Source organism: Dendrobates tinctorius, unplaced genomic scaffold (genome assembly GCF_039654945.1).
Source record: "Dendrobates tinctorius isolate UK_male_01 unplaced genomic scaffold, ASM3965494v1 ptg000102l, whole genome shotgun sequence".
Lineage (NCBI taxonomy): Eukaryota > Metazoa > Chordata > Amphibia > Anura > Dendrobatidae > Dendrobates > Dendrobates tinctorius.
Window position 1 is genome coordinate 37,762,835 of NW_027361770.1, and position 17,704 is coordinate 37,780,538.

Below are 17,704 nucleotides of genomic sequence, written 5' to 3' on the forward strand. Positions count from 1 at the left end.
TTCCACTAAAAGGAATTGTCGGAAGACAATTTACTGCTAGAGCACAATACTGTTTATTGGTTCCTTGGCAGTGGATTGGCACTTAATTTTTTGTTGGCCAAATTATATGGTTTCTGTTTTTATCATTCTCTTATGTTTAGCTTTATTGAGCCTACCTATTAGCATGTCATAGTGTCTAACAACTATTAACAAAGAAATACATTGTGAAGTTTTAGGAAATGAATTTGCACACAAATAATAATGCTAACACAAGCTAAGCTGACACTATTATGTATTTCTTCCTACCCTAGATTATTCATCAATATCTACTTTTAAAGAAAGATATTTGATGAGTAGAGTACATAATGTACTACTGAGTTAAAGACTTAGACATGGATAAAATTCTTGGTACCCTTTTGTTAAAGGAAGGAAAACGCACAATGGTCACTGAAATAATCTGAAACTGACAAAAATTATTTTCAATTTAAATTTACTGAAAATCAATCTAATGAAAATCATACCTTGCTTTTGTATTTTGGTTAAACAGAAAAATAAACTAATTAAAATGACCTGGAAAATGATTATTTTACCCTTAGCTTGGCATTTTGTTGCACATCCCTTTGAGTTAGTCACTGCAGACAATTTCTGTATCTCTCAATGAGCCATCTGCTCCTGTCCACAGGTATTTTGGCTCACTCCTTTGAGCAAACTGCTGCAGCTGTCTCTGGTGTAAAGATTGTCTACTCCAGACTGCATGTAGTGTTCCTTCCAAAGTTGGTCAATAGGATTTCGATCAGAGGTCACCAAAGGCCACTTCAGTATAGTCCATTGCTTTGCTCTTAGCCATTCTTGCATGTTTTTAGCTGTGTGTTTTGGGTCATTATCGTGTGGGTTGACTAATCACCTGCAGCTCAGACCAAGCTTTCTAACACTGGACAGCACATTTTACTCCAGAATGCCTTGATAGTCTTGTGATTTTATTGTACCCTGCACAGATGGAAGACATCAAAGCAAAGCAGCCCTGAAACATAACCTTCTCCATGTTTAGAAATGGGCGAACTCGAACAGTAAATTTCGTGGTCCTGTTGGGGCATGGACCCTGAACATGGACTTCTCCAGGAATTCCATGTTACTGTTTGGGTTTGGCATCCTGATCATTGGGTGTTTCCCATGCTGTCATCTGCATGACAGCACGAGAAACACCGACAGCTCTGATCAGAGGTAGGATCATTACCGCCGATCAGAGAACTGCAGTTCCCACACTGTCAGGTGACATCATGAGCCAGCAGCTGTGACTGGAGATAAAAAGGTTAACAGTCACAGGCATCAGCTGATAAGAGAGTTCTACTCCTGTCAGTCTACGCCAGATGTCACTGATAACAGCGAGAGCAGGCGCCACTGATAGGAGTATTCATCAGCCAATGCCTGTGCCATAAATAAATTAAAAACTTTTTTTGATAACCAGCGCAGGAAAAACTGACAGCTGCAAGCTGCAACCCAATGCTGTCGGCTTTATCATGGATGGTTATTTTTAAAAATGATTTAAATAACTAATTAAAAACACGGCATAGGTCCCCCCCATTTTTGACAATGAGCCAAGCTAAAGCAGAGAGCTTTGGGCTGGTACTCTCAGGCTGGTAAGGCACCATGGATATTGGCCACTCCAGCATAAAAATAGCAGCCCGCCGTCGTCCCAGGTAGGTTGTAAAAAAAGACACAGCCAGAATAAAATCCTTTATTTGAAAGAAAGACACAGACTCCTTTATCTGAAATAAAAATAAAAAAGTCCTCTTGTAGCGAGTGGTGATGTAAGTTGAACTCCGGTGAACTTTCTCACGGGACCTCAGTGCTAGACACTCGATGGCTATCTGATTTTTTTTTTTTTTTTAACCACAATTTAAAAGCAATATATGATTTCTTTAGTTGATAGTCAGTAAAATTAAATTGTAAATTACTTTAGTCACTTTCAAGTCATTTTAGTGACCATTATGTTTTTTTTTTTTACTTTTGACAAAAGGGTAGTAACAATTTCATCCATGGGTGTAAAAGTTATTCTCATATTGTAAATTGCATATTCCTAGAATATGGCATCACTTCATAAATAGTGGGAGTCTAACTTCTAACAAAGAAGGGCATATTATATTGTTTTTTTCTGAATAGAAGTGTTCCTAGGTACCTTTTAGCTTATGGAGGGGACAAAGTGCTACTTCCAACACTGTGTACTTTATATTTTCAAGATTGGTGGGGGTCTCTAAGGTCAAAACCCTTCAGATCATAAGGACCCCACAGACCCTATTTTTGTTTGATATATAATAATTCCATAACATATGATTTTTACCATCAGTATAAATTACCTTTATCCTCTCCCTAAATTTAGTTACTGACGTATTGATCAATTATTATTAGTAAGTCTGTCAAAACGTTGTTCTTTATCCTGTGATTAATTTGGCTTTCTTTGTCTGTGAATTGCTGTATTCTTATATTTTCCACGCACTTAAAAAAAGGAGAAATATTGTCATGTTATATTTCATCAAATAAATAAAAATTTTCAGTTTTTTAAGCGGGAAGTTACAAGAAGTATAAAAAAAAAGTTTATAGAGGCAATGATTTTATTTAAATAATGCATTATCGGATTTCTTTTCTTCTTTTTTTTTGTGCACACTGTTCCAATAAAGGGGAATCTTTTTTTTTTTTTTTTTTTTTTTTATGTACCATGCAATATGTATATGCAGTTTCTCCTGTATACTTCTTTATAAGCATATTTATGTGCTGGTTTTTCATCCACACACTTAATGCTATATGAATTATTAAAATGACTAATAGCTACCGTTAAACCCCATGTATGGCCTTCCCAACTATAGTGCAACATTACTAATGGTAGTTGTCATTTATGTCATATGATTGGAAGATGTGCCTATGCCTTAAGAAACATTCCAGCATTATTTTAGAATATCAGCACTAACATTAGCTATAAAAATTGACTGTTTCCATGTTTTCTTTTTAAATTGTGTTTTTGTATCAAAAGTATAAAAGTGGAATGTAAAAAAAATACTACTTGCAAATAGCATCAGTTCCACTAGCATGCAATCATAAAATATTAAAAGTCTTTACACTGTAATTGTGCACTTACCTCGTAGGAACAGTCATTTAGGTCACATTATTAGATGTGTCTGTACCATAAGAAACACTCAATCTTTTTTTCAGAAAACCAGTGGTAATATTTGCTTATTTTCATATTTCCATTTTAAATTGAATGTTTTTTTTTACAAAAGTATAATATAAAAGACAACTATATGAAAATTGCATTAGTTACACAAACATACAATCAGAAAATATTAAAACTCTTTACACTTTACTTTTGCACTTTCCTTGTAGGAGGGAGATCATAGCATGGCCAGGAAAATATATATAAAACTTAACCTTTAATAGGTACATCTAAAAATAGCAGCTAATGGATACCTCGGAAATACACACATATATTTTCACAAAGTGCAAGTGCTTATGATGATTAACAGTGCTCTACTTAAAAAATGGTTGGCTCTCACCAATCTATAATAATAAATGCGCTAAGCAGCTTCCGTCCGGTTGTAATGCAGCTTCCGTCCGGTTGTAACTTGGTGACATCACATCCACCACACACTTCTTGCCATGTTAACCCTCAACACACAATCCTCCTCAACACACACACCTCCTCAACACACACTCCTCTCACCTTCTCCACTCACATCCCCCCCTCTTTCACTGCTCATACGACCCTTTCTCTCGCTCCGTCTCTCATACTCACGCCGTCATCGCCGCTGCTCCACGATCTCCGACATCATCTTCCGCCGGCGCCATCTTGGATCCAGACGTTGTCCACACCGGCGACATGTTCTTTTGGCGACACCATCTTGGATCGGCGAAATCCTGCGATACTCAAGATGGCGTCGCCACAAGAACGTGTCGCCGGGGTGGACGACATCGGGATCCAAGATGGTGTCGGCGAAATCTTGCGAGATTTTGCCGACGCCATTCTGGATCCAGACGTTGTCCATGCCGGCGACATGTTCTTGCGGCGACGCCATCTTGGATCGGCGAAATCCCGCGATACCCAAGATGGCATCGCTGCAAGAACATGTCACCGGCGTGGACGACGTCGGGATCCAGAATGGCGTCAGCGAAATCTCTCGAGATTTCGCCGACGCCATCTTGGATCCCGCGGAATTTCGTCATTTACCTCACGCCGACTTGCTGTGCGGATGTGTTGCCTTGCTCCTCTGCCTGTTCACTGCTGGTGTCTAATTACAGGGCCAATTTGCCTCTACCACTTCATAACTACTGCTGCCTTGCTCCTCTGCCTGTTCACTGCCGGTGTCTAATTACAGGGCCAATTTGGCTCTACCACTTCATTACTACTGCTGGGCAATTACAGGGCCAATTTGCTGCTACCATTTCATAACTACTGCTGGGCAATTACAGGGCCAATTTGCCTCTACCACTTCATAACTACTGCTGGGCAATTACAGGGCCAATTTGCCTCTACCACTTCATAACTACTGCTGGGCAATTACAGGGCCAATTTGCCTCTACCACTTCATAACTACTGCTGGGCAATTACAGGGCCATTTTGCCGCTACCACTTCATAATTACTGCTGGGCAATTACAGGGCCAATTGCCGCTACCACTTCATAACTACTGCTGGGCAATTACAGGGCCAATTTGCCGCTACCACTTCATAACTACTGCTGGGCAATTACAGGGCCAATTTGCCGCTACCACTTCATAACTACTGCTGGGCAATTACAGGACCAATTTGCCATTACCACTTCATAACTACTGCTGGGCAATTACAGGGCCAGTTTGCCGCTAACACTTCATAACTACTGCTGGGCAATTACAGGGCCAATTTGTCGCTACCACTTCATAACTACTGCTGGGCAATTACAGGGCCAATTTGCCGTTACCACTTCATAACTACTGCTGGGCAATTACAGGGCCAATTTGCCGCTACCACTTCATAACTACTGCTGGGCAATTACAGGGCCAATTAGTATCTGTTTAAACTAAAATACTCCAGGACACCTTCTTCACTGCCAAGGTGTGCTACTCACAGTGCCGCACAACACATGGTCAACGCTACATCACTATCCTACCAATGCGATGGCATCGGGCCTTAATCTAGTACACATCTATTTATTAATTGCCCATGTGAACTGTGTAGCCATGTAACTGTGAGGCTTGGGTACTGCCCTTGTCAGGGCGGGAGCAAAACAGGGGCACGACAAGGAGTAATATAGGGATTATTTTATTATCATATCTCCCCTGCTTTCCGTTCTCCTCAGTGGTGGACAGACCTAGGAGGGAATGAACAAGAAGGTGTATTGGTGAGATCCAACCATTTTTTAAGTAGAGCACTGTTACTCTTGAGCACTTGCGCTTTGTAAAAATGTATGTATGTCCGAGCTATACATTAGCTGCTATTTTTAGTCGTACCTATTAAAGGTTAGGTTTTATATAAATTTTCCTGGCCATACTATCATCTCACTGTACCTGACTGGTAAGATTTTTCTTGGATTAGACCAAAATCTGATCCTTTTGCTGATTATTGCACTTTCCTTATAGGAACAGTTTTTGTAAGCTTCAGAATGGAAAGCATTAGTAGGAAGAAAAAATTAGGCTGAGTGCAGACGGAGTTTTGAGCCCTGCGGATTTTTCCGTGCAGAATGGAAGAAAACCGCAGGTCAAATGACCTGCATTTTTCCTGCGGATTTCTTCCATTTTTCACCCGGTTTTCATGCGGTTTTTGTGCGGTTTTCCATTGCGGTTTTCCCCCTGCGGATTTGGTGACAGGGGAGATGGAAAACCGCACAAAAGAAGTAACATGCTGCGGATTTTGTACCGCGGGAAAACCGCACGGAAAAATCCGCAGTGTCTGCACAGCGGTTTTTTTTTTCATTCATTTTAAAGCTACTGTACATCACAATGCGGATATGCAACGTTTCTGCGCGGTAAAATCCGCTGCGTAACCGCTGGAAATCTGCATCGTGTGTACACAGCCTTAAGAAGTAAGAAATAGAAAGAAGCATGAAAAAGACACCACTATAGATTGTCTTGAGGAATCTGCAAAAATGGAGTCTATAAGGAGTCGTCCAGCCTAAAATAAAGGTCTGAAGTCACACTGTTACTGCAGACTTCTGAATTGTTACAGATTGTGATACACTGTCACGATTCCACAGACGTCTCCACATAGGTGGGAGGTCATGTGACCACATTTACACAATTTGTATAATTGCCTAATTGATTCTCCTCCGCTACAACATTGAGAAGTATAGTGACTGCAGACTTTTTTCTAAGACTGGACAATCTATTTAAATTATGTACTGTATAATTTGTAAAAATATGAGTTGTATTAATATACAAGAATAGATCTACCTAGACTTACTAAAAATATGCACCTGTATACTATGGCAATTCAATAGGTATTGGCCACTGATTGATGTAGTACCAGGTCACTCATGGGGGACACTATGTCAATGTAGTAAAATCATCTGAAAATAACACAGTAAACTTTTGTGAAGTGTTTGGAATGCATTTGGATGACTTTCATTATTTTTGTTAAAGGACATATGCATCAGTGCAGTCAAAGAGAAAGATATTGAAGCAAAGCTGAAGAATGTCATTAACGAATGGAGTGCCCATGTGTTCACTTTCGCCCAGTTCAAGTCAAGAGGAGAACTTCTGCTCAAAGGATCTGACACATCTGAGAAAATAGCGCTGATGGAAGATAGTCTTATGGTATTAGGTTCTATAATGAGTAACAGGTAGCTGGCACATTTTCTCTAGCTCACTGATGTGTATGTTTTTATTAACCAGGCTACATATACAGTACTGGCCAAATCACAAGCCCATTCTCATGCTTGCTATACTTGTCATGGAGCTTTACTAGGCAGTCCCTTTTCTTCTTAAAAGATAAATTATCCCCTTACGTTTACATCACTTACTCTTAAGAAGATTGAACGTTTTGTGACTCTGTAAATACAATTTTATGTATAAGCAGATATATTTGGGCAATATTGGCTTTTACATGGTTAAAGAGGATCTTTCACAAAGGTATTTGTCACCTAATCTAAGTGCACCCCATGATAACAGCACCCTAGTTTACAAGGCCAAAAAATGATGGGCCTGGCTGCACCCTGAAAAATGAGATGCAAAAAAATTATATACATAATATAAATTTACTTAGATCAGCATTTTGCACCTGTGTTGCCACCATCTTTACTAAATGGGTTTTCTGCATCCTGTCCTGAGACCTGGAAAGGTAAGCATTGCTGTCCTTTTATGCTGTGTTAATACTTAATAACATCTCTGCAACGGAGATACCATATTAAAAAAACAAACAAAAAAACACTATTACTTTGCGTGTCCTGTTCAACAAAGAATTTGCTGAAAGGTCCTCTTTAAATAAATATTAAAATCAGTTTACTACTTTTAGGCTGGAGTCACACTAACCTGCGCAAAATACGCTCCGTATTTTACATGCGTAATACGGATCAATGACCACAAAATAGTGGTCCGTAGGTCATCCGTAAGCAAGGTGAGGTCGCGTATTTTGCGCATGTGTGTCTCCGTATGCAATCCATATGCAATCCGTATGGCGAGATTTTCTCGCAGCCTTGCAAAATGGACATTTAACGGTTTTGAGGCCTGCAAACTATTTAAATCATTAGCCTGCACCCTATTTAGACACTCAGAAATAGGTGGCTGCCTACATTCTGTACATTTCTCACCTTGCTTTCACGAGGTGTGTTGGTGTTCTTTGTGCAGCATGGCAGAGGGTCTGACATTCAATACAACCGAGCAGGTTCTCTTTACCTGGCTTTTGTCACGGCGCTTTGGCCAACCATATCCTGTGAAAGTGGATCCGCGGAGGAGGAGACGCATGTGGGTACATCCACTTTTGAGGCAACGACTCACAAGAGGGCATTTTCACCGCCTCTATTCGTCTCTGCGGGAGCATCCGGAAAAATTTTACCAGTACTGTCGAATGAGCATTTCCACATTTGATCGCCTCTTGGAGACAGTGCGCCCTGGGATCACATTTCAGGACACTAGGATGCGCCAAGCCATATCTGCAGAGGAGCGACTTCTACTCACAATACGGTATGTACTCCACAACCACATTCTATATGTTCATAATGTGTGTGTTAATTTATGTTTTTTGGCCTTCTTGGACAATGTTTAATACCCTCATCTTACTCAAAATATGTTTCAACTGACACAGCACAATGTTACATCTAATATGTACTGCATATCACTTAGTCATTGTGCCACCAAATATGTGTGTGTTGTTCTCTCTCATTTCCTACCAAGTTTGGTCGGCATGTAACTGATTTTTTTTTACTTTAGCCATTCTAACCTGGACTATTTCTGTTGTTCTACAGCTTCCTGTCCACTGGCCTGTCTTATGCCGCCCTCCACCATGAGTTTCTCATTGGAAAGTCCACCAATTCAGGCATAGTGAGGTCTACATGTGCACAAATCTGGACAAGACTCCATCAGGTGGTCCTACCCGAGCCCAGGATGGAAGACTGGTTAAGGATTTCAAGGGACTTTGAGGAGGACTGCCAGTTTCCAAATTGTATTGGGGCCCTGGATGGCAAACATATCAGGGTGCGTAAGCCGCCGAACTCAGGGTCCCAATTCTTCAATTATAAGCAATACTTTTCTGTTGTATTGTTGGCTCTGGTAGACCCTCAATACAAGTTTATAATTGTGGACATTGGGGCCTATGGAAGGACGGGAGACTCTCTAGAGTCTTCAATACTTCCATAATGGGTCGGCGGCTACGCACCAACCAGTTTGAACTACCACCACCACGCCAGCTACCAGGCTCCCCCGAACAATCAGTCCCTTATGTCCTTGTGGCAGATTAGGCCTTTCAGTTATCACGTAATGTCATGAGGCCATATCCCCGGCGCAACCTTGACCACAGGCGCAGAATTTTGAACTTGTGCCTATCACGTGCTAGGTGACTGGTGGAGTGTTCCTTTGGGATTCTTTGTGCCAAATGGTGGGTACTCCAGTCTGCCATTCAGTTGAGTGAGCAAAATGTGAATGAAGTTGTGAAAGCCTGTGTTGTTCTGCATAACTTCACCAGGATACATGATTGCTCCTCCTCTGATGGTGTTGTGCGTAGGCCGGACAATGTGCGCAGGGTGAGACCACCTATCATCCCTCAACGTAGACCGCTCTCTGGCCTCAAAGTGCGTGATATATTCACTAATTACTTTATCTCACCTGAGGGGGCTACTTCTTGGCAAGAGAATGCTGTGTCTATGTTCTAATTATTTTTGGTTCAAAGTGTGTCTAAATATATATTACTCAAGCCTTGTTATGATTCTATGAGTGTTTCTTTGCATTGGTTGGTGTCTGTTAGTATGTTGTGAGGGATAGTGAGAAATCACACAGAGACGTTAACTAGAGTAGACAAATTTTTAGTTTTGCCTTTTGGTTTTTTGCTTTTTGCTTAAAGGCAAACATAATTTTGCCATCACACAAATTTGGCAATGGCCAAAATGACCCTTTGGGCCTTCGTTAACTTGATGTAACATTAACATAACAGAAAATAACTGCAACAAACATTATGCAATAACAACATTGCTGCATGCCTACATTAACCTGGATTAGGCAACAAAGGGTGAGCTCCATCACCAAAATAAAGTCAATAAGATAACACTCACATTTCCTCATAATGTTTTCCAAACATAGAAAGATTCCACCATGACAGGCAAGGCTACCTCACATCTTTCACACAGATATTACCTGTCTGTAGAACAGACAATATTTAAGCATGCTATACTGGAAAGGATGAAAATACAAAACTCACTTGTTAAGACATAGAGAGAGCATGATATTGTGAATGCTGTTCGCCTCAAATTGGTTTACTAGAGAATGCTAATAACAAAGTTGACTACTTAACTAAAGGCAAGCACACCTTTCCTATGCATTAACAAGTGATTAGTGTATTTTCATCCTTTCAGGTAACAGTATAGCGCATTTAAATATTCTCTTTTATACACACATGTAATATCTGTGTGAAAGGCGTGAGGTAGCGTTGCCTGTCATGATGGATTGTTTCATATGTTTGGAAAACATTGTTTACAAATGTGAGTGTTAAATTATGTTCTAAATGTTGGTGATGGAGAACACCTGTTTTTTTCTCAAGATTAGAAGCACCAGTTACATGTCACTGGACATCTCCAAAGTTTGGATTCATAAATCCTCATATGTAGGGGATGGGGAACGGGGAGGAACAGCCTGGGGGTGCTGCTGGACATTGTGGCCAACATCGCCCTGTGTGGGGCCATACTGTTGCCCATGATGCTGTTGTTGTCCAGCCTCCTGGGCCTGTTGGTGATACTGCCCAGAGTAATAATGATGATGGTGAGGGGCTTCTTGTTGGCTATGGTAGGCCCGTGGATCATACCCACCAAGATAGCCAGATCGTCCCCAACCAGGTTGGGACCAGCCTCCAACACTGGGTGGGTACAAGTGGCCATATTGGTGGGGTTGGCTTGCTGAAGACATTTGGGGCTGCGGAATAGAAGGATGGGTAGGGGGAGGAAGGGGTTGAGGTGTTGGCCCACGTATTAGGGGCTGTTCAGACCCTGCTTGAGCAAGCATCTGTGTGGATGGTCTCATGCGCATTAAATTTCTTGGTGAGAGCTGCCACCTCTCCAGAAATTCAAACACCTCATATGGGGTTTTGGGGGGGGTGCTTGCATCAAGCAGGATCTGAATACACCCCCTAATACGGAGCCTGACCTCACGGGTAAGGGCACGGAGATAAAGGGTGAGGCTACGTGCATAGGCCTCCTCACCATCATCTGTAGTGACTCTGGACAGGTAATTCAGCACCCCAGTGTCCACATTGGTCCTGCTCTCTTGAATGGCGACCTGGCGCCTTCTTCTTATTCGCCGTGTTGCTAGAGCAGCCTGTGGGGAGGGCCTGATCTGGGCAGTTGGGCTGCTGCTCAAGTTGCCCATCTCTTCCAGGATGGGTGAGGTTGCAGCTGCAGACCGTCCTGGTGGTGTGTTTTGTCGGGCAGCCATTGTGTGCTCTTGTGATGCCTCCTCTTCAGACATCCTTCTTGTAGGGGGAGAAGATGGGCCAGCCACCTCATCCCCTACAGGATCAATAACGGGCTCTGCCTCTGAGGCCGTTCCTCGATCCGTAAGGTTGGATTGAGTTCTGTTATGAAATAGAACAGAGGCAAAAATACATCAATATTTTTGTCCCTGTAAAGTATTTGTGTAATGTTTTTGTGTCATGTGGTGTGAGGTATGTACTTACGGTCTCAGAGCCAGAATTGGGGCGAGGAAGTTCAGCCGGTCATAATATATATATTTCCGCTTTACATGGCCAGCATCCCCACTCCTGGACCGCTGCTGGCGTTCCCGGCGGTATTGGTCCCGGATGCTTCTCCACCGTTTCATCACATCTTCAACTGCAATGTGACAGGAAAGATTGTCAAAATCACATATTTGAGTGGTCACATTTTCAAACAGTAGTCTAGGCATGGGGCCTTATGGGGTGTGCGTTCTATCCATGGTGGCATATGTAATTGGGCCGATACCCAGGGTCTCATTATCTCCCCTGAAAATAATTTTTGTGGCTAGGAGGATGAGGAGCTTGTGGCCTAACCCCTAATTATGGCTGTGTGAAGCCACGTGTCACATCCTAATGTAACGGCCTCATGAGGCTAAAATTACATGCCCAGGAAGGGGGGGGGGGCTGATTGTAGAGTCATTTTATAGCGCGCGCTAACGTTAATTATATTTTTATGGTTGCACTTACGAATTTTCTGCTGCTCCTCACGTGGTCTGTCACCGAAGTCATGGTACATCTGGCGACAGATGCGCCTCCATGACGCCTCCTTTCGTGTGCGGTTCGCATAGTTTGCGTCGCGTGGGTCCCATATTTCTGGACACTCCTGCACCAGCACAATTAGCATCTCCACATTTATGTAAGTGGACGCCATGCTGTTGCTGTACTCCGTGGAGGCGTACTTCCTGGATGTCTGGAGCGCTTTTTGAGCTCATTTGCATGTCTACGCTTCCTGATGGATTGGCCCATTTCCTGTCACCAGCCAAAAGACCTGCGTATTGCTCGCAGGTCACACGTGTGGTCAGTGTGTAATCTGTATTTTTTGCGCACCCATTGACTAGCATTGGCGTGCTACGGGCGTAGTACGCTGACAATCGCAGCATGCTGCGAGTGGCACGGAGCGTAGGATACGGAGGAGAAATATACGCCTGGTGCGAGTGACCCCATAGAGAATCATTGGTCCGTGTTTAATGCGTGCTTTTTGCGCCTCGCACGCACCCGTATTCCTCGCCAGTGTGACTCCGGCCTTAAGGGTATTTCCATCTCCATGAGTGATGGCATTTCACTGGGATATAATGATATGATTACTTTAGGTTACACTTTTGTAACTCCACTGATCCTGTATTGAATATAAGGTACATCTACTTATAGTCTTGAAAAGTATCCATTGTAGATGGCTTGAGTACAATATAAGTTGGCTGTGTTCAACAATTGATCAAAATTATTTCCCAATTTATTTTGCTTTTGAAATTATTTGCAAAGGAAGATGCTACCCAATCATATACCTTGTTGGGATGTTCAGATTGAATAACTATCAGTGTAATAACAAAATATTTCATGAGTGTGGACATCTTCAAATGATGCCAAAATATATGCTGCATATATAATATGTGTTTTGTCTTCATCATCTGTTACACATTCCATCATCAACTCTCCCAAAAGTTGGCAAGCATGCTTGATCATGGCATGCAATAGACAGATGGAAAACCAAAAATGCAAAAAGTAGTCCTTGGCTTTGAGAAGCATATTTTTTGACAGTAGATATCTAAAATTCTGTAGTATCTAATGATCTACATTGTCCAGATGTTCTCACTCCTACCCATTGCTTTACACCTAAGATAGGTATTCTTATAGTGTTTCCTTAATGATTTGCTGAAGTTTTCCTGCTGTAATTTGGGTTTTCAAGATATTTTCCTATGTAATTCCCATCTACTGTACTAGACTTGTTGGCTTTCGTTTCTGATAAATAAGATCACACGCTGTAGACTTTTTCACTACTAAAAGGTTACGTCTTAAATGTGGATCTATTCTATTAAAGAAAAGTCACTTCAAAGCAGACAGTCAGAGAAATAAAAATTGTAAAGCGCTCAAATTTCTAAGAGCTACTGAACAATGGGCCTAGATATTGCCAGCTGAGAAAATTCCTACACTGACATTTACACCAAGGCCTGTGTGACACCTGTGATTTCTATATACATATCTGATCGATGTTGTGTGGTGCTTGGATATATGGATACAAATGTGCTGACATTCAGTCTTTCAAATCCAATGATTTTTTTTTTCTTCTACCTGAAAATATATATTTTTTAATAATTTGCAGTTACATTTATGTAGCTGCCTGTATGTTGCTAAGCCATTTGTAAGATTTGCTTTTATCTCTTGCCAATCCAAGTAGGGAAAATGACTGGCCTACGATAAAAGTAGCTATGTGTACATATTTCTTTGAAAACATACATTAAGTTAAAAAAAATATAAATATGTAATACTTTTTCTGAATTATGATTTTATGTTTTCCCCCGAATTTGACAATGGAGATTTTAGAGTTCTATGGTTCCAACTATTATGCAAAGAAATGTTCTTTATATAAATATCTTGTAATTCTCTTTTCCCTATTATGGTATTATATGCAAATTATATGTATTTAATATGACAGTGATTTTTATTTTTGATGTGTGTTTTAAACAGATATAATGCACCATTTAAACCAACCATACAGCAATGGGTACAAAAACTGTCCAACACCACAGAAATTATTGAGAACTGGCTTACGGTACAGAACCTCTGGATTTACCTGGAAGCTGTGTTTGTTGGTGGGGATATTGCAAAACAACTTCCACAGGTGGGTATCATTTTAGGTCTATAACCAATGAGGATGAGATCAGACAGCTACAAAGAGTTAAGAAGTAGGAAAAAATACACCTCAGGTGGGCATACATTGAGCTCAATGGATGAACTAACTTTATTGAATGGATTTAGGCATTCTGTGGAATAAAGAACCCTAGAACCTCATAATAGATGTCCATCGTTAAGAGGGGCATTGAGAAAAAATGTTTAGTGTTTTTAAAGTAGAAATAGATTACATTTACAAGTGTACTTTAATTAAAGGGGTTGTCCAGGCTTAGGAAAAAAGTTTGTAGTTACTGTATGATTCCCCGGTAATCCCAGGGCAAGCGGATGGTCACGTGACCATACACATGCATTTTGCATACTTGCTTTCATGTGCCAACTACTCTTATCCTCCTCTCAGTTTACTTCTAATGAGAGATGCCAGATGGGGCTAGTTGCCACCTGTCTGCTCATATGAAAATTGCTTACATGCGGCCACAAGACAGCCCACTCACATCTGGGATATTAGAGAATAATGATAGTGTGTCCACTTCATGCTGTCACGATTCCTCCGTCTGCAGTCGTATAGAGTGTCTGTCATGTCGGACGCTGTTCACACCACAGCGTCCGGCAGGCAGAGGTAGTTCCACCTCCAGCCACTATAGCCTCAGTGGCGCCGGCTTGATCTTCAGGCTCTCGGGGGTTAATCCTGCTAGAGACCAGGTTGGAAGGTTAGTCACGCCCACGGTCTTTAAATAGTCATACTGGCATATGGGCGTCGCCGATTATAGCTTGTGTTTTCATACCAAGTGGTTCCGGTCTGGAGTGGAGGTGTTGCAGAGAGAGAGATTCGTATCTGGTGTCGTATGATCCGTCGTTATCCTTTCTCCTTCCCATATTTGTGTTTAGTTGTGCCCTGTTCACATTACTGTATATTCCTGTGTGTGTGCGGCGCAGTGCAGTTTAAGTTCTCCCTGTCTGTCTTATTTGTGTGGGAGCTTTGGTGGTGTGTCTCCTCACTGGGTGGAGGGTGGAGGGTTAAGTGCAGGGCTGAGCAGGAGATAAGGAAAGGGTGGAGGCTCAGGCATTTGCACCTTCAGCAAAAACCCTGGGTTGAGGGTCAGACAGGGTTTCCCCTAGTGAAAGGGACACCACAGGGGCCCCGGGTATTTCTGCCTTAGTTGTCCTAAGCCCCGCGTGACATTATAATCGGCCCACATTTTTTCAGGAGTCCATGGATCCATTAGATTCCATAACCCGCCAGTTGGCGGCGCTGTCCTTACAGGTCTCCGAGTTGAAAGGGGCAGTTCAGCAGCAGGGCCTGGTAGTAGCAAAGGTGCAAACGGCATCTGCAGGTATCGGTGCAGAGCCGAAGTTTCCGCTGCCAGAACGATTTTCAGGCGATCGCAGCAAATTTGTCGTATTTTGGGAGGCCTGCAAATTATACTTCCGCATGCGGCCAATCTCCTCAGGTAATGAGGCCCAGCGAGTAGGGCTGGTGTTGTCATTACTGAGTGGTGACCCCCAAGCATGGGCATTTTCCTTACCAGCTGACTCTGCTACATTTCGTTCGGTCGATAATGTTTTTTCTGCCCTCGGGCTCATTTACGATGACCCTGACCGACTGGCTCTAGCGGAATCTAAAATCCGCGCCCTCCGCCAGGGGGAGCGCTTGGCAGAGGACTATTGTTCGGAATTTCGCCGCTGGGCTGTAGACACACAGTGGAATGACCCAGCACTGCGGAGCCAGTTTATTCATGGGGTATCAGGGAGGGTGAAACAAGCCCTCCTGATGTATGAGACTCCGGCATCATTGGAGTCTGCCATGAGTTTGCTGATACGTATTGATCGCCGTTTTCGCCAGGGGGCACAGGAGACGCTACCTCTGGGGGAAAGCAGAGGTGCAGGTGTGGTTGAAGTAGATGAGTCCCCTGAACCTATGCAGATTGCTGGCATGGCACAGGTTCAGCCTCGCGCTCCGGGATTCCGGAAGCCCGGAGCATGTTTCTACTGTGGTAAAAGAGGTCATTATGTTAACGTTTGCCCGGTACTACCTAAGAGGGTCACATCGGCGGAAAACTGTTAAGCTCAGAGGGTATGGAGGAGACCCAACTGAGCGTATGCATATCCTCCATGATGGTATCTCAATGTATGCTCCCTGCCAAGGTTATTATCGCCGGCAGAGAGCTACCTATATCAGTGTTTGTGGATAGCGGTTCCGCTACCAATCTCATAGATGAGGAGTTTGCACACACCGCCGGGTTTAAGATCGAAAAACTTCCTCACCCCATACAGGTGGTGACCATTAATGCTGTTCCCCTCCCTCAAGGGGAGATTACTGAGTTTGTGGCAGAGGTGAAACTCCACATTGGGGTCCTACATTCTGAGTCGGTTACATGTAGGGTCCTCCGTAATCTCCCAGCTCAAATGGTCCTGGGTTTTCCATGGCTGTCCAGGCACAACCCGGTAGTTGATTGGAAAACTCAGGACATAGTGCAATGGAGTGGTTTCTGCCAAGACAATTGCTTGGCCACATGTGTGTCCGCCGTGACGCCCAGCCTGCCGGAGGCTTTGCAGGATTTCGCGGATGTTTTCTCTGAGAAGGGTTGCTCAGAACTGCCTCCACATAGAGCCTATGACTGTGCGATTAGGTTAAAACCCGGGGCCAAATTACCTAAGGCCAGGATGTTTAATATTTCTGGTCCTGAGAGGCAAGCTCTGAAAGACTACATCGCGGAGAGTCTGAGCAAAGGACACATCCGGCCTTCGTCCTCGCCTGTAGCCGCGGGGTTTTTCTTCATTAAGAAGAAAGATGGGGGGTTACGCCCGTGTCTGGATTTCCGAGAGTTAAACCAGATTACTATCCGTGATCCCTACCCAATGCCGTTGATCCCGGATTTGTTCAACCAGGTAGCGGGGGCGAAATGGTTTTCCAAGCTGGACCTCAGGGGGGCGTATAACCTCATAAGGGTCCGTCAGGGGGATGAGTGGAAGACGGCGTTTAACACTCCTGAGGGTCATTTTGAGAGTCTGGTTATGCCGTTTGGGTTGACCACCGCGCCTGCCGTTTTCCAACATTTTATTAATGATGTATTTGCTCATGTCCTGGGGAGATTTGTGTTTGTATACCTGGATGATATCCTCATTTATTCTAGCGATCGGGACACTCATTTGGAGCATGTTAGGCAGGTGTTACAGTTGCTCCGGGAGAACCAGCTCTATGCTAAGCTGGAAAAATGTTTATTTTTTGTCCAGGAGTTGCCCTTTTTGGGATATATTGTGTCCGCAGCCGGTTTTAAAATGGACACCGCTAAGGTGCAAGCGGTGCTGCAATGGGAGAGGCCGGAGAGTCTGAAAGCACTCCAGCGGTTCCTTGGGTTTGCGAATTATTATAGGAAATTTATAAAACACTTTTCGACTGTCGCCAAACCGCTCACGGACATGACCAAAAAGGGTGCCGATCTGGCGAACTGGCCTGAGGTGGCTATACGTGCATTTGAGCGTCTGAATAGTTTTGCTTCAGCCCCCATTCTGGTGCAACCAGACGTGTCTAAACCTTTTGTGGTAGAGGTTGATGCGTCGGAGGTGGGAGTGGGGGCAGTACTGTCTCAAGGCTCGTCCTTGAGCGAGATGCATCCATGCGCCTACTTCTCCAAGAAGCTGTCGCCGGCCGAACGGAATTATGATATCGGCAACAGGGAGTTGTTGGCCATCAAACTGGCTTTTGAGGAATGGCGACACTTCTTGGAGGG

At 43.1% G+C, this 17,704-nt stretch overlaps 2 protein-coding genes across 2 annotated transcripts in view; one reads left to right on the plus strand and one right to left on the minus strand.

Annotated features, from left to right (window-relative positions):
• The window catches only part of LOC141099782 (dynein axonemal heavy chain 5-like), a 587,253-nt gene that overhangs the window by 235,208 nt on the left and 334,341 nt on the right, over positions 1-17,704 (plus strand). The window contains exons 35-36 of the mRNA XM_073587845.1: positions 6,581-6,780; positions 13,812-13,965. Coding sequence (XP_073443946.1) covers positions 6,581-6,780; positions 13,812-13,965 — 354 coding nt within the window. The remainder of the gene's footprint in view (positions 1-6,580; positions 6,781-13,811; positions 13,966-17,704) is intronic.
• LOC141099819 (uncharacterized) lies at positions 10,225-12,065 on the minus strand. Its single transcript, XM_073587879.1, has 3 exons — positions 11,817-12,065; positions 11,313-11,466; positions 10,225-11,210 (listed from the first exon to the last, which is right to left on the minus strand). The coding sequence occupies exons 1-3, from the start codon at positions 11,998-12,000 to the stop codon at positions 10,232-10,234; spliced, it is 1,317 nt and encodes a 438-aa protein (XP_073443980.1). The 5' UTR covers positions 12,001-12,065; the 3' UTR covers positions 10,225-10,231.

Coding starts and splice junctions, on each gene's coding strand:
- LOC141099819 (XM_073587879.1), bottom strand. CDS start 12,000: ATGGCGTCCACTTACATAAATGTGGAGATGCTAATTGTGCTGGTGCAG. Junction 11,467..11,816: donor TGAGGAGCAGCAGAAAATTC/GTAAGTGCAACC, acceptor GTCACATTGCAG/TTGAAGATGTGATGAAACGG. Junction 11,211..11,312: donor CCAATTCTGGCTCTGAGACC/GTAAGTACATAC, acceptor ATTTCATAACAG/AACTCAATCCAACCTTACGG.